We start from the raw sequence: 20,535 nt of genomic DNA, 5'->3' as shown, positions 1-20,535 counted from the left end.
ACTCCTACGCTGGGTGTAAAGCAGCCTTCCTCAACTGGAGTTCAGGCAAATGTAGAGGCATCCCTCACTGCCTTGATCACACCAAGGACTCTCTATGGCACAGTTCTTCTAAAATAGTAACAAGGGGCTGTACTTCTAACAGCACCAGAAATTATTGATTAGTTTTAAATTGTTGACACAGACTTGGTAGGATTTGTGAAGCTATGTAGGTGGTATAAATGTGAAATTGTAAGTCATATTTCATAAACTAAAATGCAGTATGATTTCTCCTTGAAGCAATTAATAATGTTATGCGTATATCCTTTCATTCTTCTTCCTGCGTTATGGATGTTTGGGCTACACATGGCATGTATACCCTTCAGGAATTCTGTGAAAATAAAACAAAAGAGAGCTCTTTGGGATATTATAAAGTGCTTTATCCTTTCAGAAATAGTCAATGCAACATTTCTTATTACATATGCTACTGTTTCTAATTTTGCTGTTTTTTTCTCTCCTTTCCCTCCTTCCTCTTTTTTTTCCTTTGTAGGAAGGAAACTGACATCTTCATAGTTGGAAAGTGGGAGTTGCTACTGAGTTTGTTGTGTGATCACGTCTTGCTGAGCACCAGGTTAGAAATGGAGATTTGCTCTGTTTGTAATCCTAAATATATCTTAGAGTCTAAAATGTTGCTTGAGTTGTTTTCAAGTTTTGAAAAGCATTATCACGCACTGAAACTATTGCTAAAATAATGTTTGGGTGCAATGGATTAACAATTTTTTTATTTAGATGGTATACATATGTTATTCAGATGTTTATATTTATGAATGACTAAATATGTTCTAACCTACTAAAGCATCTTCGCTTGCAAGTAACAAAGGGAAGTGTTATTTGCCAGAACTCTAAGCAGAGTCAGTCCATGGAACTATTGAAATAATTTGCACAGCATCTAGAATTGGTTTGTAGAGATTCTGTGTGTGCTATTGCCTTGAGAATCTGAACATCTTTAGTTCAATGGTAGCTATACTGTTTCATCTCTCTAGTTCTGTAAGAAAGTGGGATTTTTGATGTTCCAAAACCTGGGAATATATGCTGATAAATAAATATTTTGTATAACTGATCATTCTAATCTCATTTTATGTAAGCGCATTATGTTCTGCTGAGTGACATACTTGTACAATTTCTACTTTAACATGTAAGATATTCTATTGGCTTAGAAACTAGAAAAAATGCTATAAATATTAATGTGCTGATAATAGCTATTGTTATCACTTGCTAAAGCAAAAAGTAAAATGGTAGAAAATTTCTTATCCAGTATTATTTCTTAAATACGGGTGAGTAAAACACCCCTACAGTATGCAGGAAAACTTCCAATATATTTTATGATTACCTATTATAGAGACAAATTTCTCAAAATAAGCACACAATCATGATTGATTAAAACTCTATTTTTAATAACGTAACTCCACTTTTCTGCCACACTTCAGCCCTTCTCAGTGTCATAAAGATGAATAACTGTCTTTGTGTTTCAGTGGAGGCTTCTCTGCCCTAGAAAACAAGATGTATTTGGCTTTAATTTGTATTCCTGGGAGTTTTCCAGAAGCCATTTACCATTTTTTCACATAAATTTAAACAGAAACTTCACCTTTCTGTGACGATTCTTGATTTGCAGTTTGTTGTGGCTTGGGACAAAGGGATGTATATACACCGTGTTTAGCTTTTGCCAGTCATAAAGAGACTGCTTTCATTGTCTATCTGATGCGACAGCTATATCCTTTCAATAATTCCTTTTTAGTTCATGTAGGGCCAAGTTGGTTTTAAGAAAGTACTTAATGGTAGCTGAGGCTGCAGTTGTAAGGTTTGCTTGCCTTAGGAATGTGTTCTACAAAACACTGAACTAAAGTGAAATTAGCTGATAAGACATGGAACAATAACATGAACTAAGTATTGTTTGAAATGGATGGGTGGACATAGCAAGTCGTGTTCTTTAGAACCTGTAGCTAAGAAAGAAGTTAATGGTGTTACCAGAAGCTGGAAATATTTGTTGTTTTAAACTGAAAAAAACCTGCTAATATTTAATCAGTCGAAATTCTAACAAATTTCAGAAGATAAATGTTCTAAAGCCTTCAGCTTAAGGACTTCTATATTTTTAATGTACATAATTACAAACTATGTGTAGTTCTGATATATGTGATATAACATCTGTTCTGAGGATGAATGTATTTTGGAAATACCAATACTGACTTTTCTTGAATACACTTACATCAGTGTACAGGTTTTGTTGCATTGTATTAAAAGTTGTGGATTTAAGAGCACAATTTCTGATACTTTACTACTTCTATTTTACAACAAGAATTAGCCAATATGATTTACTAATTTCTGTGAGGTGGAACTGTAAATTCTGAAACAGCTGAAAGCAGCTAAATAAAAATAAAATTAAAAATAATACTCAGTAGATCTTGTCTCTTATTACTAAGAAACTGAACAAGTCAAGCAAGTAAAGTGCTGTTACACCTGGAACAGAACCATTACTTAGATGACTAGAATGATATATATCATTGAAAAGCAATTTAATTAAGTGAATAAACAGCAGAATAATAGGCATCTATTTAATTTTTTAGTCGGGCACCTTAACATTTCTCATTCCTAGAGATCAGTCCTTGAAAATCTGCAACATGTAAACGCCTTTTTTTCTCTCCAAGACAGTAACGAGTTGGTTGCGTTGATTGGAATAATCTTGCACTGAAGCAATGCCACGTGTAACACTGGAAATGTATTAAATGACTGCACTGTCACTGGTGTTCTAACTATATACATACTAAATGTTTACTTTACAGTATTTCTTTTAGTATAATGAGTTCATTTAAAAAAAAATGCTTTTGATGCTAATTCAGAGATCCATAATCTGCTCAGTGTCTTTCACATGTAGTTTTGGTGGTAACTGACAAGCTGTAAGTTAATTAGCGCAGAACTTACTAATGAGGATGCTAAAATCCTGACTTTCACATTTTTATTGATGCTTTTTGAACAAATTAGAGTTAAGCTTATATGTATATCTTAAAGTTTTAGGAACTTGCTGGATGTAGGTGCTGTTCTTAAGCAACAAAACTCCCCCAGTTAGTTGAATGATAGAAAAGTTTTGGAAAGTTTGACGAGAGTGTTCATCTTCAGAAATGGGGATAACCCAAAACCAAAGCAATGAAACAAGGTCTGTTAATTAGCATGGAAGACAGCTTCTTGAATTAATATGTGGTGTTAATTAACAGGAAGTCTGATGTTGTGTTGTAATTACCACCAATATTTTTGACATACTGAGTGAATGAAGGTGAATTATATGGATAGCAATTTAGTAAACACTTCAGAGCCTGGGAACACTTTTTTTTCCTTTGTTTCTGTTTCTCTAGAAATATGGATAGACTTCTGCGACTTGGAGGAGGTATGCCTGGCCTGGGGCAGGTTAGTATATGGCTTGTCAACTTTTATCTTTTTTTATATTAATCAGTTACTGGAATATGCCTTTATTTTTTTTAAAACAACACCCTCCCTAAAAAAAAAAAAAACCCAAACAGAATTCACAGTAGTAATCTCTGACTTCAGAGATGCTATGTGTGTATACAGTTTGACTGCTTTTGTTGGTGTGAATGCTTGTGTTGGTACTGTGGGTTTACAGAATGTTTATTAAACTTTAATTTGGTGTCTTATTGGTTCAAGCTTGGATTCAAAAGAAATGGGAATAGAATATAAAATTCAAAATGGATTTCCAATAATAGGGATTTTCAGAACATTGCTACTTCTCAGAGTGGCAGAGTATATACCCATTTGCTTCTTTGTAAAATAAGTAATTCAGTTCTTAAATGAGGTTGTGGTAGGCACTGAGGCATGTATGTATTTCATCACTTGAAGGTAGCTATAGCCACCTGCATGTTTTGTAGTCTGTTCGATGTTACTGACTATTGTCCTTGCTCCTGTATCTCTGCTCACAGCAGAAAGGTCCCTCTGGCAGCTGTCCTGTTACAGTGTGAAGTGCATGTGTGTGTGGTGTCTCCTACCTCCATAGCACAAGTTGCAGGTGCTTTTTTCTCTCAACCAGTTGGTGTCTTCAGAAATAAAACCAAGCTGATCTTATTGCATTGGGCTGCCAGGCTTTTTCCTGGTTACTGTTGATAAAGGGGGGAAAAAAGGAGAACAACTTCTTTGAGGTTTCTAGGAGGAATTCTTTCCTTGCAGGCAGAACAGTACTCCATGGTCCCATCAGTCCCAGTTGTTAGCAGTGGAAGGCCTTTTCCTTCACTCCTTATCTGCTTCAGGGAGGGATCGTGTTCTAAGCATGGAATCCAGGATGTTGTGCTTTGGGAGGAATCAGTTCTGTTTGTCTTAACTTCTGTGATGTGTGTTTGCTTCTGAAATGATTGAGATTCCAAAACCCACAGCTTCTTTTGGTTGTGTGTGACGTGTTAGTGCCCAGTGGTATAATACTGAAGCATTTGGTCCATATTCTGAAGTGATTACAGCCTCTAGGTGTATTGCCAAATTAGCTGCAACTTTTTATGATTTTTTTTCCCCTTTGTATAGCTAAAATTCTATTCACACTCTCTTAGTGAATCTTCAAGCAGGCCTCAATTATTTTTAGTTTCACTTTCTTAAGCACTTATTTCTCTTGTTCCTCTGAGCTGCCAGCCTGCTTCATGACTCTTCAGTTTTTTAACATCTGTGCAGTCTAATCACTCAAGCTTTCACTTCTTGGTCCTCTCTGAACTCAGTGCATATCAAAGCTGTTTTTCAGATTTACAGTTAACTTTCTCAGGTGTTTCCTGAATTTCTCAGCTTTAACTTAAGGCTTGATTGGAAATTGTAGCAGACAATAGAATATAACAGTCAAAAGAAGCTTGATGAACTCCTCTGACAGCTTTGGCCTGTAAAGCTGCTCTGTTTGTTTAAATGTGGAATTGTCTCTTAAATGAATTGATGATAATTTGTTGGATTGGGAAAAAATGTGGAAAACTGAACTGCTCTTTGTGCAAGTTGCTGCTTGCACTAAATATCTTGGTTACTTTTGTGGTCCTTGGTTTACTGAAGCAGCGGAAAGGATGTTCAAACAGAATAACTTTGTGTCCTTAGAATGTGGTGTTTTCATGGACATTCAGAGATCATTTCTGTTCTGACTATTGACTGAGACATAGAGAGTGAATTGGAGGACTTTGAGGTTGAAGAGTGAAAGGGGGCATTAGTCCTTCTTCTGGGTAAACAGAGTTACTACCAGTGGGTTGTCCTACAGTGTACTAAACAATTGTGTGAAACTTTGTTTTTCCTTGAAGATTTCTTCTTTTAAGTTTGAACATTGTAAAGCTACCTGTTGGAATTATGCAAGAATCTGTGTGTGGAGACTTATGGAAAAAGAAACACTTTCAAAGGAATATAATCTAATTCAATTCATCATTTATATTTCTTGTAGTTAAGGTTTTGATTTCTTAGTGGGAGGACTATCACGTGAGATCAGTTAATGGTCGATTCAATTTGTCTTTCAATAAATATGAGCATCAGCAAGTTGCCTGGTGAGGACAGTTACTGTTTGATCTCTATTGTGGAATTCTTTTTCACTGACTTGCCTTAGTTTCTTCAACAGCACCTGTCTCTTTTACCCTTCTAATACCACCTGTATTATATTATTTGCTTTTCCCCATTACTTCTGAACTCCAATATGCTATTCTTACAGGTAGTTAGATTTGTTTTTCATCTTTCTTTGTAGAAGTCTTTAGGTGTCTTGTGTTCTACTTTAAAACTGTGTTTTCCATCCAGTGACTTACAGTTTAGAAATTTTATGAACCATTTCTCTTTTTATTAGTCTTAGACAAAGACTGCCTTCTTAGAGTGAAGAAGAGAGGAAGGAAGATGCTTTGGCATCACGTAAGCAATCCACAGTGTTTTCTGTCTGGCAGAAACTTTGTGTTCCTTGTATGAGAAGATACCTATGTTAGTTTTGACCTTGGCACCATAATAAAGACCTTTGAATCAGCTCTTTGTGCATAGTTTGATTCCCAGTTGCCTGGAAGTGTCAACATCTGAATTTCTGCTTGTGTGATTTACACCAAAGAGAGTGAGTGACTGAGGGTTTTTGAAAAGATTTGGAGGAACAGTTAGAAAGGGATATTATGCTTATTATTCCTTTCATTTCCCTTCTGTTGATCATGGGAGTTCAGATTTTGGAAATAATTTTATTTTCCTTTTGTTGCATACCTGTGCAACCTGGTCTATGGAGCCTGCTTTGGCAGGGGGGTTGAACTAGATGATCTTTAGAGGTCCCTTCCAACCTCTATGAGTCTGTGATTCTCTTTCTGTCTTTGCTTGTCATTCATTTTTTTTTTCCTCCCCTTTTCTGGTTCATTCTTTTCATCTCCCTGTTCTTTCCTCTGAAATACTGCTCACCACGGAATTTCACTGGTGATTTAGTACTTGATTCTGCATTGTACATTTGCTGCAGACAAATCAACAGGCTTTGTGGGGTATGCAAAAGCATTCTTCTTAAGCAGCAGGCAGGAATTTGGAGCAACACTCCTCTTCATTTTGTTCACTGAGCTATTGTTTGCTAGTGAAATGAGTTCCACATATGTCTCTATTAGGCAGTCCTACTGGATGTTGATTCAGAGTGCAAGTAAATGAAGAGAGCAGAGCTGTTTGCCCAAGACTACCAGCAAAGTAACCCAAGCTATACAAGTTCTTGTCCACACAATCACATCCTATCTATTTCTGTCTAGGTATGACAGGAAGCAGGGAAATAAGTACTACTTCTAAGAATCATTTTTCATTCCTCAGTGTATCTCTTAAAATAGTAGTTTACATTGTTGTGTTGGTATGTACAAATGTTCTAGTGCATTAAATGGAAAATCAAGTTATTTCTGAATTAACGTATTTGGTGGTGGGGGAAGGGGCGAATATAAAAATGGAAAGGAAGGCAGAAGAGAGTGACCTGTGCCTTACAAGGAATGTTTACACCTTGACTTGGAATATGGAAAATAGAAGTGAAGATAGCTATTTTATTTCAATAATGGACTTGCCAATTAGCCATCAAGTGCTTCCATCTGTGAAATAGTTGATCAGATGGGTTAGCTGGGATGTTTCCAGATTAGGGCATTGTAAATGGCACTTGAAAACTGTCACTTTGATTATGAGGTTTAAAGCATTGCAATGTTTGATTCGGTGGAACCTTTTCCCTCCTATTATCATGGGTTTTCAGAACATACTGATCCCATTGAGTAAATCTATGGCACTGTGGGAGCTTGGGAGACCTGCCACTGATACAAAGTTCTGTTTCATTTGCTCGTCTAGCCAGGATGGTTATTAGAAAATAGCACTACCGATTTGGTTTTCTGCAAGGCTTCAGAATAAGAGTTGGTGAGCTGGCAGACAAAGAAGGGTCAGGCTCACATTAGCTCGTTTCCAATTATCAGTTAAATGCAGGTTTTCTTGAGTTACTTTATTGGAATGTACTGATGTGTCTTGAAGTAAATGGCATGTTCTAGCTGGCTAATCTGCATGCCAATATCCCCTTCCATAATAAAACGACTTATTGAGCATTATTTTAGTTAATTGCTTTTTGAAACAGCATGTTCTTAGTTTGGAGGGTACAAGCATGTCTATTGAATGCTCTTGTCTTTAACATAAGGAACTGGGTTGTTTTGTTTGTCTGTTTTCCTCAAAAGGCATGGAATGTTTCTAGTTTTGGTGTCAGTTACACCTCAGTGACTTTCTCAATCCTGTGTCTCCTGGGTATATAAACCTTGTGGCCTGAATTGCAGTGGTACACAGTTCTCTGCTTCCTATGCATTTCAAACTTCATGTATTCCTTCTGAGAATACTCTGCAAGAAGAAGAAGTCTGAATTATACCTCTGGATGTTATGCATCATTACTGTGCCACTGTTTGTGTGACATTTTCCACCAAAGTTTCCAAGTACTCAGAATGTTCTTATTGCTAAAATAATCAATATACATCCCAACTGCTGGGGACAAACAAGCTACAGTACAGCTTGTGTGACTTATTCCAGTTTTACTTTTTTCCTCCAGAAGTTATCAACCCATTTAAAGAGCAGCAAGTTTTAGAGTTTTTCTCAGTGATAACAGTAGTCACCCACTGAAAACCATCCAACACCAATTCCTATAAAAATGCTGGCCATCAAGTTCTTCAAACTTATCTCCTCAGCTTTCATATCTAAAATCACAGCCTGGTTAAGATTGGAAGAGATCTCTGGAGATCATCTGGTCCCTCCCTGCTCTGGCAGATACGCATGCTTGATATGTTTTTTTATATAGATGACTGTTTTCAGGAAGGGAGAAAAGCACCTATGGAAAACTGTGCTATTTTACTTGAACTGGCTGAGCTGAGCATCTTGTTGCATTGGTTGGTTGAATGGTCCTTTATTAAGGCAACAAAAGCTGTGTGTCATATTTAAGGTACCAGTGTGGCCCAGAGCTGCTTACACTCAAAGTGGCTGCTTCATGGATGGCGTAGGCGTACTTGAAAGTTGTTGGGGATTGCTAAAAGCTGATACAGTTTGCCTACGTTTGAAATTTGGTTGAGTAATTGTAACATTGTTTATATCCAACAGTGCTAATGGGGGCAGGGATATGGGGGCATTCTGCTGTCACTTTGGGAACAGTGACACAATTGTCTAAGCTGATGGGAACTTGCCCACAGTGTGTAATTTCTTCGTGGTGTAAAAGATGCCTTAAAGTGCCACTCTACAGTCATGCTTTTCTAAAAATAGCAGAGCTAGTGGGTTGTGCCTGAGCAGTATGAGCTTCCTGTGATCTACTATTTTCCTGTAAATTCTGGAGCCCATTTTTAGCTGTCTACTCTTGGCCTAAGATTTTAAACTTCCTTATTTCTAATAATTAGGCAATTAGCTTTTCTCTCTTCAACTTAATTGCCAGTGTAGTCCAGCTGACTTTCCGTAGAAGACACAAAGGAAACTTGGGCGAGGAAATGAATGTAGTCATAATGAGAAAACAGGAAAAAAGACTAAACAAGAGTAGTCATCTTTGTGCCTCTTTCATTACACCCATTCACTTGTAACATTCTGTTCTGTAAGCAGAAAACAGCTCCTGTATAGTGATGAAAATTATTTCCTCATCTGAAATACTGTGCTACTGAGTAGTAAGTTGTAATGCCGCTGTGTGACTATTTGAACAATGGCTTGTTTTCCTCCTGTGAAGACTTCTCTTCAGATTTTACTAGGACAATATGTTAGAGGTGCTCCTTGTGTATTAATATTGGTGGGTTTTGGTGTGCTTTAGGGTGACCTCAGGTAGGGGGCTACCTGGGCTGCTTGACACAGTTGTTTAGAGTAAGACAGTGACAAACATAGTTTTGAGCACAGCTTTCTGGAGGAATAGAAAATTTGACAGGTCCTGATTCCTTGAGGCTCTCATTTTAAACCTCAATAGATTATGTATTATAGGAATAGACAAATTAGTCTTGGTTTTACTCTGGAGTGAAATCAGCATATAGTATTTTCTGATTTTTTCTTTCCCCTGTAGTTTGAAGCTGTGAAGAGCAATAGTTGTTCTCAAAGACACACACACACACACACACACACACACACACACACGTGCGCACACACAAAACAATATTTGCTTTGTGACCCTATTCATATGGATTTTTGCTGTCTGTGGTTAATGCAGTGATGTGGCATACTTTCCTTTGCTTTTTTTGTGCATCAACAAATCTTTAGATAGTTAGATGTAAATGGCCACTTCATGCAACAACTGTATTGATAATGTAACAAAAATCAGATTGTGGCAATTTGCATCAAATATGTAAATAATAGTATATTTCTAATACATCTGAATATGATGTAATACATATTTCTTTCTGATAAAAACATTAAACTAGAATGACTAATTAGAACAAGTCTCTATGTACAAATACAGCATAGCAAAAGTAAACTTACATTGTCTCAAGAGAAACTAAACTGGCCTCTTATCACTGCCAGATCCTTCCAAATTATATTTTCTCTTAGTAAGCTGCAAGCCTTTGCCTCAAATGGTATTTTCTATGAGAATGTCAGAAATGGGAACGCTGTTGTTGGTAGAAGGCATTTTAAAATAATTCTGACAACTTTAGGCACTGTAACTGAACGTGGGAAATCTTGCATTGCCCTTGTAGATGGATTGTTCTGTGCAGTTGCAAAGGATATTGCTGAGGATTTTTTCTTTTTTCTACTCAAGAACTTGTGAATGGACAGGCAAGAAACATAAGCTAAGATTTGTTGGATGATTTCTGTTTACACACAAAACTAAGATCTTGGCCATGTTCTCTGTTGGGAGTTCTATTTAATTTAAAACAAAGAGGTAGTAAAATTTTGGCTCTGCTGAAGAGGTGTTTGCAAATTGATGATCCCAACCCATTGAGCCAACTGCTCAGAGCTATACAAAGTCCTGTGTTCTGTAACTTTGGTTTTTGAAGAGGAGGAAGATGGAAAATGTTATTTGTTTCAAATCCATTTATATTGTTGTCAAGTTCTTCCGTAAAAGTGAACCTGGGTGATTTTTTTTCCTTTTTGGTAGGAGACAGGGTTTTGTAAAACATACCGAGGCAGTTTTTCTTTATTCCAGCCTGCTGAAGTTTTTCACAATGATATTTTTAATTCAAAGTAATGATTGATGCCATAATATTTCCCTAGCATCTCTACTCCATTTTGGAGTCTATGAGACTGAAACTAAACATATTACTGTAATTTTTATTTCATCCGACATATGGTGTAACAAGACAATGTGATCCTTTCAGAAATCTAGGCTGTTTGTTGAGGCTTATGGTATTTTGTGGTCTGCTATGTATGCTTGATTATAATTGGTATAAAAATGGGCCTAAACATACAAACTGTTTAGACATAATGCTCGCTTCAAAATATAATCCTGTTGATGTGGAACTAACTGTAAAATTGTGTGTGTACTAGCTGGAAAACTGCAAGAAAATCTTAAATTCCTACTAATTAGTGTGTGATTTACAGTACAAATTAGTATATTCCCCTCATCCTGTGAACTCTATGGGATTATTATTATTTCTTTTTTATGAATAGGATTATTTGCTGTGTCATGAGTAATTGTCCTATGCTCTGGGAAATGAAATGCATTACTTCTGATGTTCAACAATGCTGTCGTAACAAACCACTGAGATCTGGATGGTGACTTACTCACTTTGTCAATTGTACTGATTAAATTCAGGTTGTTAGTTTTTATTAAGTATATTGCCTTAGTACGGAAGAACAGCTTGACAGTCACAATTTAGATAAGATTTTTAAGGTTTAGCAATGTGTAAAAAGAGGTATGGTTTTCTTAGAAGTGTGTGTGTCAGTATGTCAGGTTATGCATCTTCTCTACAAAGGATAAGCAGAGAAGAGCAGAAATGCTTAGGTGACTTTTAAGTCTTTTTATTATCACCTCTACCTCTCTCTCTAATTCACTTTTCAGGTTTTTGTGTCTGTTTTGCATGTATTCTGTAGTGATCTATAGTGCTTTTCCCCCTGTTCTGAGCTATACATTCACTATTGAATTTACCTCAGCAAAAACAGTAGTTCCAAGCTTACTTTGAATGCCTGATCTTTACATGCGTCCTTTAATGTTACATTATTTTATGATGGTTATCATTGCATTTATATCCCAAATGCCCCTTTTCTCCCACCTTCAAAACTTATGTGATTATCAGTTCCTTTATTCCTCTACTTCTTTAATAGTAAAAGGGTTAGTGAATGCTTACATTCTAAAGTAGTGCAAGTTTTACTTTGTCTTTCTCAATTGTCTTCAGTTATAACAGCTGAAAATATGTACTGAAAGGGTTAAGTCGGCATGAAAGAATTCATTTCCACTTTAATGACCTAGCCTTGCTGGGTTAGGACGATGGGGAACATGCTTCTGACTTGTACTCCTATTGCCAATTAACACCTCCTATAACAGGTTGCCTCAGCTAGTCATTGAAGCAGAGGCAGAAATAGTTTACATGCAGCTTGTTTTTCACACTAGTTGTTTAATACTCACAAAATTAAACTATTAAAAGGTTCTTTCTTGCCTTACTAGGGAAGAAATAAACACTACCACGGTCAGTGTTCGCTTGCGTGTCCTATGTTCACATTTAAATTGCTCCAATTGAAAAAACAAAAAAATCCAAACCCAAAAAAGCAACAACCAAGGGATGATTGTAGTGGGTCTTACATTTTACACAGTGGTGGTGTTTGATGCAATAAGGATAAGATTTGCTCTACATCACTTCTCTTTGCTGCCTTTTTTATTACAGCTGCCCCTGTAAAACTGAGTATCTTTGTTGGAACTGCTGTGCTATATTTCAAAATCATCTTTTGTTCCATTAGTGTGACACTGGAACAGTATTTAAGATTTATTTAGACAATAGGAACTGTCTCCATTTGCAGAATATTTCTCAGTTGCTAGCATAATTAATCAAGTCCACTTCTTATGCCTCTCTGAAAAAATGTAAAATAGTACAAATAAGGAGGAGTGCTCTAAAATGACACTTTAGTTTGCATTTAATCAGCAGGTATTTTAATAACATAATAAAATTGGCTAAATAATTGATACCGCTTCACACTAAGAGAAAGGTGGAGTAATATACCTAAAGTGTTAACAAATTTGCTAAAAGTCCTGAGTAGGTAACACTTTGAGGCACTCGTTTTTATCCTGTTAGTATGGCAAACGCCTTTAACACTTTGTCAATAGGGGCTGCCCAAGTGAAGGGTTCCTTTTGTATTGGATCATCCGTTTAACTGCTTGAAATAAAATTATGCATCATCTGTTCATAGTTTGAATGCGATTCCTTCTCAATTACAAGTCATGTTAGAAACACCAGAAATAAAAAGCATTTTAATTATACGTAGTATTACCTTGGGGTTCTGCCATTCTAAGCAAAGCCAGAGTTTGGCTGGATTGTTGTTGACTGACCTTTAGGTGGGTGTTTCTCTGACTCACAATGTGTATAGGTGGTTTAGAAGAAACATTTTTTTCAGTAGGTAGCATAATTTTCATTTTTTTAGATTGGTTCTTGAATTCTGATCATTTGGCTTATACAGAAATGATTAAGAATGCTGAATGTTCCCTGACATTTCTAAACAGCATTTTCCTGTCGTACCCCAAGTTTCAGTTCTGCAATAAATCACTCAAAAGTTTTGGGCCCGCAGAAAGAAGCCAGTATACTGTTTTGCAGCAGGGTGGACAACCTAAAAGTCTGTGTAATGGGGAAACAGTGACCTTTGAATACCTCAGTGAAACCAAAAATATTAAGAGATCTTCTGCGCTACAGATACAAAGCTTTCTTGTTCAGCTTTCTGACACCAGTTTAATTTGGTACTCTAAGAAGGAGCACCATACTCGTGAAGCCAAGTCAGCGGGCAGGGAGGTTATGAACAGCAATAACAGAACAGCACGTGCTTTAGAGTGTAAAATACTTTGGCTCCATGTAGAGGTCAGCTAATAGTTGTCTTATTTGTTCTCTTCTTTCATGAAAGAAAAGCATAAAAATCTGTGGATGATGAGTGGAATCAACAAAAGTAGTCTCTAAAAATGTAGCGCTTCTATGGCTCCCATGTGTAACTGATGTCCGGCTGTGACTGCCACCCTGGCACTGTCCTGTGGAGTGTCTTCCCTTCTGGGAAAAGGAAATGGTCAGAGCTGGAAGTCAGCTGGTTCCTGTTTCCAAATGCCTGTTTCTTTCAACTGACATTATTTAAAGCTGAGTAAACTACTTGAAAGACCGAAGGTTTATTCATATGGTTTAGTTTGTCAGCTCCTTAAAAGCTTTTCATTAAGAGTCTTTAATGAAACTTGGATTTAGATTCGGATGATCGTGTGCCTGTACTGTTTTTTTGTATTCAATTTGGCCTAAAGTAGAAAATAAAAGGGAATTAAATCTGTTACAAAGGTATTATATATATTATAATATTATATATTATTTTATGTTGATAATCCAGTCTTTGTTTTGATTTTAGATTCAGAATTAATACATATAATTTGTATGCTACAACAAGTTTTCTCATTTCTCTTATTTAGCTTGTAATTTTAATCAATGAGGAAAACACAGTAAAAGTAAATTGTTAGATCTTCCTGAGCAAACAGCTATGACTGGGGAAATACTTAGTTGATGTGTATTATATTATGTAGGAAGGTCGGTAATCGATAAATCTATAATAGATTTGCATTGAATATTAGCATTAGCTAATTTTTAAGAGTTCAGTGTGGTCCTTTAATTTATGTATAGCTAAGTTCTCATGCAAAAAATTGTTCTTAGTGAATGCCACTGCTTAAAAGACTTAAGGGCAAAAAAAAAAAGGTGTGGGGCAAAGTTGATTGACACCAGTGGTGTGCTTCCTTTTGCATTAACTGAAGATGAATCTTTGGCTAGGTGTGGGCAGGAGAACTTAACAGGACTTACCAGACATTAGTTTTAAAAACAAACTTATCTTCTGAAATGATGGATCAACAGCAAGAATAAGTATTTGTGGAATATTATCACCACACACACACACAAACAAACAAACCAAGCCAAAATAAACAAACAAAAAAAAATTTGAAAGCTCCAAGTTGTACAGAAATCATGAAAGAGAAAGGTTAGGAACAAGCTCTGTAGGCTAATGCCCAGTGCCCAGATTTAATTCCTATCCTTGCTTAAGCTAACATTATTTTAGCTGTCTTGCTACAGAAACAAAATGTAATAATATTTGTCTTTGACTCTTTGCTGTCAGTGTTGGCTCCGCTGACTGATTTTAAAGAAGGAAAAGTTATGAAGAATAATTAAACTCATACAAGTTGTGAATGCAGGTGTCTGTGCAAGGGATGAAGCTGTGATTAATGCTTCAGCTGCTGGAAGGGTGTCAGTGTGATCTACCATCTTAACAGGCATTAGTGATTCCATGCAGGAGAGCCAATTTAAATGTCATAACCTGCAGAATAAACTTCAAGTTTTTGAGGTTTTCAAACGCAAACATTAGTTTTCCAGAAATGCTAGTTCTTTAATCATTGGTGTTGAAATGGGATGCTTGCTTGCAGTGAAACGTTAAGGTAAATCTGAGACAAATGAATACGTACGTGGTGATGTCACAGCATTGGTGTTACGGTTCTTCAGAAGGCAGAGCCAGGGTCACTGCGTTTATACTTCTGTCCCCCACTTCTTACTCTTTCTGGTCTAAAATGGATAGAAAATTGAAAGAGAAGAGCTTTATGCTATATATGTATATAAGGGTACATAGAAGGAAAATGTTATCAAACTCAAGTTTGGTTGTGTTTTCTTTTTTTAAATCCATGCTTTCTTAGCTGCTGTTAAGTGGAAATTGAAGTCTTTGTAATTTCCCAACTGTTAAGGGAAAAGAAGAGAATTTCTAGTAGGTTTTAAATGAAGCAAGAGAGATGCACTTAAGAATGTTAAATTGAAAAACATAATTCTGGAACATGGAGGGGCACTTGAAGCCTCACCAGTCAGGTGGTTTGGTCGTAGCAGACTTTGGACAAGTGATTCTGGTGCTGTGGTCCTCTGGCATTTTCTGATGAACTACTTGTACTTTTTTTTCTCCCCACTGTAACTGTTTTTCTGCTTCTAAGAGTGGAATCAAAGTTCTAAATCTACAAAACATTTATTTTCCTCTCTTAATGTAATGGGGACCATCTTTCTTCCCCTTGCTCTGTGGCTGCTTTGTAGCCTTCACAAGTTTGTTCTGTGTCACTTGGTGCAGAGGTAACCTTTTGTCTTTTCAGTGGAAATCTGGTGCATGCATGCAATTTGTTAACAAAATAATGAGTGTACTGCTAATTGGCTGTAATGAGGTAAGCTGAAAAGGAATTCTGTATGTAAGAGCAATATGTCTCTTGCTCTTCAAGAAAGGGACAGTTAAACTGCTGCCTCTTGTGTTTTTCATTTTCAGCAGTACAGAGAACCTGTTTCAACCAATCATTCACACCTGGGACAGTTGTGCTAATTTTTGAATAACTACTCATAAGGCAAAGAGCAAAGTATTTTGTTCACAGCTTTTCACCTAGGGATCGGAGGTCCGTTTTTTCTCTCGCTCTACCAGCGTATCTGCAAAGTACTCCCTTAGCCTTTATCTGCAAGTCCTCTTTAGCTGAAAGCTGATGAAGCAAAGGGAAATTGCTGTTTGTGTTGGTGCCAGTTAATCATGCTAGCCCAGCAGCATTTACATTCACACCACTGTAAGAAACACATAGTTAATTGGAGAACTGGCCGTATTTTACAGCTGACGAAGGTTAGCATTGCAGCAAGGCTGACTAATGGAAACTTATCTGACTGTTAGCCTGGGTGCTTGTAACAGGTTTGTGCCGGTGCAGTGCTTGCCAGCTTTGTATGTTACTGTCTCTGATAAGATTGCTCTTTGAGGTGGTGCTGATCTGGGGCTGGGGGAGGCAGGATGGGGGCTCAGTGACTTTTACTACGAAGTAGTTTAGTGTAGGAAGGCTCCATGAAGAAGCGTGGGGGGCTTGGGTGTGCTTTTCTGTTTGTTCTTACAAACTGCGTCCAGCATGCGAGTTCCCAATCTTGCATGCGTTTTTCTTTTATTTCGTAATGCAGAATACAAAAGGTTTCGAAACAGCAGCATAATAACAGTGGGGAAAATATTTGATTTATTCTTTTCATAGGGGCCACCAACAGATGCTCCTGCGGTCGACACAGCGGAACAGGTTTATATCTCATCCCTGGCGCTGCTGAAAGTAAGTGTGCTTGTGCTGCAGCTCCGTGCAGTGCTGTAGGCTGGACACCTGGCACCTGCCCAGGCTCTGTGCCCATGGGCTCCTTGATGCTGCTCATACTGATTTTTACAATATATTTAACTCTGAATTGAACATTCAGAATAAGAAACTTACCATTTCCCTTTTTTATGACTTAATTTTTACTAGTTTATATAGTGCCTTACCATTTCCCAAAGTGTTATCTGTTGCGAATTATCAGTAGAGCAAGAGAAGCTTCAAGAACTCTCCCAGGTCAAACTTGAGCCTCCTGGTCCTTAAACTTCCATATAGTCAAACAATGTCATTTGGTCTTAATTCCAGATGTTGAAACATGGTCGTGCTGGTGTCCCCATGGAAGTTATGGGGCTGATGCTCGGGGAATTCGTTGATGATTACACTGTGAGAGTGATTGATGTTTTTGCTATGCCACAGTCTGGAACGGTGAGTTCTTTGCAGTTAGACATTTTCTTTTTTTTTTTCAGTATAGTAAATAACTTGTTAAAGCTTTTCCTTCCTTACCAATTCATACAAACTTATTTGAGCAAAATCTGACTACCTATTAGATGTAGTGTGAACTTGTGTAATTCACATATTGATACCATTTTAGACTATTTGTTATGCTTTGGTGGTGTTTCATCATTTGTGTTTATGGATTTCATAAAAAAATAAAAAAGTGACTTGTTGATATACACATGGGTAAGTATGACAATACAGAGATCTCTCGTGTCTTTGTGTATGTATAAATATGTGGTTGTAGCATAACTTGCAAGGTATATAAATTGATAACTTCAGATACTCATCTAGCAGGAGCTGGGGGAGGGATTAAAAAATGTAAAGTTTTGATTAGAAATTTATCATGCCCTTAATTGTGACAGCACTATAGATAATACTTCAAACTAAATCTTGGTGATAGACCTTACACTGGTACATCTCTTAAATGCAGTGTGGAAAAAATGTGCTTTAAATTTGAGTAAGAATATTAATGTTGTGGACTGATATTTTAAGAGTATGAAAGCATAATTGGAGCTTATGATGCTTTTCTTGTGTAACTTAAATATTTCTCTTAAAATCCACACAGAGCTTTTTGTAGCTCGAAGCTGCAAAATGAGGGATTTGGATTATTTTGTCCTGACTTTGTGTGTAGTAGTATGTAGCCAGTTATGCAGAATTATAAAAAAGCTGCTGTTATTTATCTTAAGGAAAAATCTCTAGAGCTGAACTTGAGAAAAAACAGGCCAGAATTTGCAGAACGGAAAGAAAGAGGAGGAAAATATGAGTCCTTGTGCCTATTTTATCATGTTTGCTCATAGTGGAAATTACCTAAATGGAAATGAAAATCTTTTTTTGCATTTTAAAAATTGTACTGAGATACAGTTTTATAGTATAAGTGTATTTTACATTTAAAGGTATTCTGAAGTAATCGTGTTTCACTTCTTTAACATGTGCTGGTGAGATTGTGTTAAATTTTTGTTTGTGAAAAGTAACAAGTTAAAAGATTTAAAGTATGACTTTACCCCCAGTTGCTGTGATTGTTGTTTCTCTTTACATTAGGGTGTCAGTGTGGAGGCAGTTGATCCTGTGTTTCAAGCAAAAATGTTGGATATGCTGAAACAGACAGGCAGGTAAGTCAGCCTGAGAAGAGCTGGGAATAACAAATACGCTCTGCATATTGTTTAGAAGAAACAGTTGGCTCTCTGCAAAATTAGCGAACACGAGGCTATTTATAATTTTAAACAAGAAATAATTGGCCCAGAAAATGGCTGAGTGGCATAGCGTGTAATTCACCTCGTGCCTTTCCATTGTCAGGAGGTTGTCACTCACGTTAAACTTACATCTTTGATTATTTCTCAGAAAGATTAGCATGCTGCTCAATTTAGGAAAAGATTGATTTTCTTTTTCAATTAAGGTTAAAAAAACAAAAAACATTGTTTTAGCTTATGTGCAATTTCAATGAAAAGGAAGAAATAATTGGGTAAAACACCCTAGTATTTAAATGAATCTTTATTTCATTCCTACCTCTCAACAGTTGTCGTATGCTTGTTCAAATTCTTTTGCTGTGGGAAAAACTTCAAAATTAATGTTAGCAAAAGGCTCAGCAGCTGAACAGAACAGTGCAAATTGCTTTTTGACTGAGTTCCTAGTTCTACTGCTGGTTTAATTGATATTTAATCCTTTCCCACCGTTGGTTTCTGTTGTCCGTGTCTGAAATGGACTTTCTGCAGTGAAAATTCAACCCTCGACGCCAAGGAGTTAAAGAGTAGATATTTACTCAAGTGCTGAAAGGGTAAAAACTGGTTCAGGGAATGTGTAGTAACAAGGTGAAAAACTGGAAGCGTGATCTTCCTCTGCTAATGTGCATCCCTTAATGATAGCCCTCTTTTGTTGGATTTATTCATGTCCATTTTTTCACCATACTATGGTGAGTAATTTAAGTATTTCCAATGGTACTTTTTCACAAGTCACCTTAATTTGTGCCCTGATGCATAACTGTTTCTTCATGTGTTACACATTTTTATTTTTCAAGAATTTCAATGTCCTCTTCATTTCAGACCTGAGATGGTTGTTGGTTGGTATCACAGTCACCCTGGCTTTGGCTGTTGGTTGTCTGGTGTAGATATTAATACTCAGCAGAGCTTTGAAGCATTATCGGAAAGAGCTGTTGCTGTGGTGGTGGATCCCATTCAGAGTGTAAAAGGAAAGGTATGGTAGACTTTTCTTCTTTTAAGGTACTTCAGTAAGAGTTAGTATGGAGGCACTGTGGATATGAACAATTTTTTTATTTTTTTGGAGTCCCGTTCTCCCTCAAAAATATATAAATAACTATCTCACAGTATATGAAAACATCTTTTTCTTTTTTTTGTCTTGCACCAGACAAGCTGCAAGTCTTTGATATCGTCAGTGCACATAACCAGTAACAACCCTTACTTCGTGTTTTGTTTTCAGGTGTCTCTGAGTGTTTTTGCAACTAATAATCCAAGTATACATTGTTTCTGAGATTTCGTTTTAGCCATAAAATCTAAGATGAATTACTAACAGATTTAGCCCCTTAATGTAGGTACTAATAAGACAATGATTTATAGGCATTACATATGTTGGCTCTTAGTAGCATTTCTATTCCAAAATGTTTTATGGAATAAAACTTTACAGAAGACTTTGTATCAAGCATTCGAGTTTTTGAGAAAACGTGCAGATAAATGATTAAGTATGTTAAATGATTATGAAAAGAGATTAACTTGCAAAGCATATTGGGTTATAGTTGTCCTTTGTTGAAATCTCTTTTGTTCTTGTTTAGTTCTCTTTTTATTTCTTTCTAGCCCCATATGCCATTTTCCTATTTCCTGCCTCATGACAGCAGGGAGCAGCTCTATTATCACCTTCACAGAGCTGTCTGCAAATGTGAGAGGCAATTCGATTTTGCTCAACCACAGGGAGAGTGGATTAGAAAAACTACAGAACGCACAGAAATTGGCTAGGTGGTTTACTGCTTTAAAATACTGCTGAGGTGTTTTGTTTGAGCATGCACTCCCATTGTATTGTGGAATAATTATTGAAATACACCGTTTTTTAATATATATGTATATATATGGATTATATTAATGTCATTTTATAAATATTTAAAAAGTGTTCACTTTCTGTAAAGCTGTGGTACCATATTTCTTGTGAGATAGACTATAGTGAAACTATCAAACACTTCTGCGAAGCTTTCCACTAATTTCATAATAGAATATTCTGAAGTTATGGTTGCACTGCACTTAAATTGTTTTCTTGGTTTGTTTTATTCAAATTTTGATTTTTATCTTGTATCTGTTTATGTAAAACAGAGACAT

General features: G+C 36.5%; 1 protein-coding gene across 1 annotated transcript in view; it reads left to right on the top strand.

The window, feature by feature from the left end:
* The first annotated feature begins 540 nt into the window (after positions 1-540).
* PSMD14 (proteasome 26S subunit, non-ATPase 14) overlaps positions 541-20,535 on the top strand; it is a 39,327-nt gene continuing 19,332 nt past the window's right edge. Inside the window, exons 1-6 of the mRNA XM_065750477.1 lie at positions 541-607; positions 3,381-3,432; positions 16,619-16,690; positions 17,030-17,149; positions 18,260-18,330; positions 19,258-19,408. Coding sequence (XP_065606549.1) covers positions 3,385-3,432; positions 16,619-16,690; positions 17,030-17,149; positions 18,260-18,330; positions 19,258-19,408 — 462 coding nt within the window. The 5' untranslated portion in view covers positions 541-607; positions 3,381-3,384. The remainder of the gene's footprint in view (positions 608-3,380; positions 3,433-16,618; positions 16,691-17,029; positions 17,150-18,259; positions 18,331-19,257; positions 19,409-20,535) is intronic.

This window comes from Cyrtonyx montezumae, unplaced genomic scaffold (genome assembly GCF_038088225.1).
Source record: "Cyrtonyx montezumae isolate F1298 unplaced genomic scaffold, pur_monq_1.0 scaffold_7, whole genome shotgun sequence".
NCBI lineage: Eukaryota > Metazoa > Chordata > Aves > Galliformes > Odontophoridae > Cyrtonyx > Cyrtonyx montezumae.
Note: the sequence above shows the minus strand (reverse complement) of the source record. Positions and strands in the feature narration are given on the sequence as shown.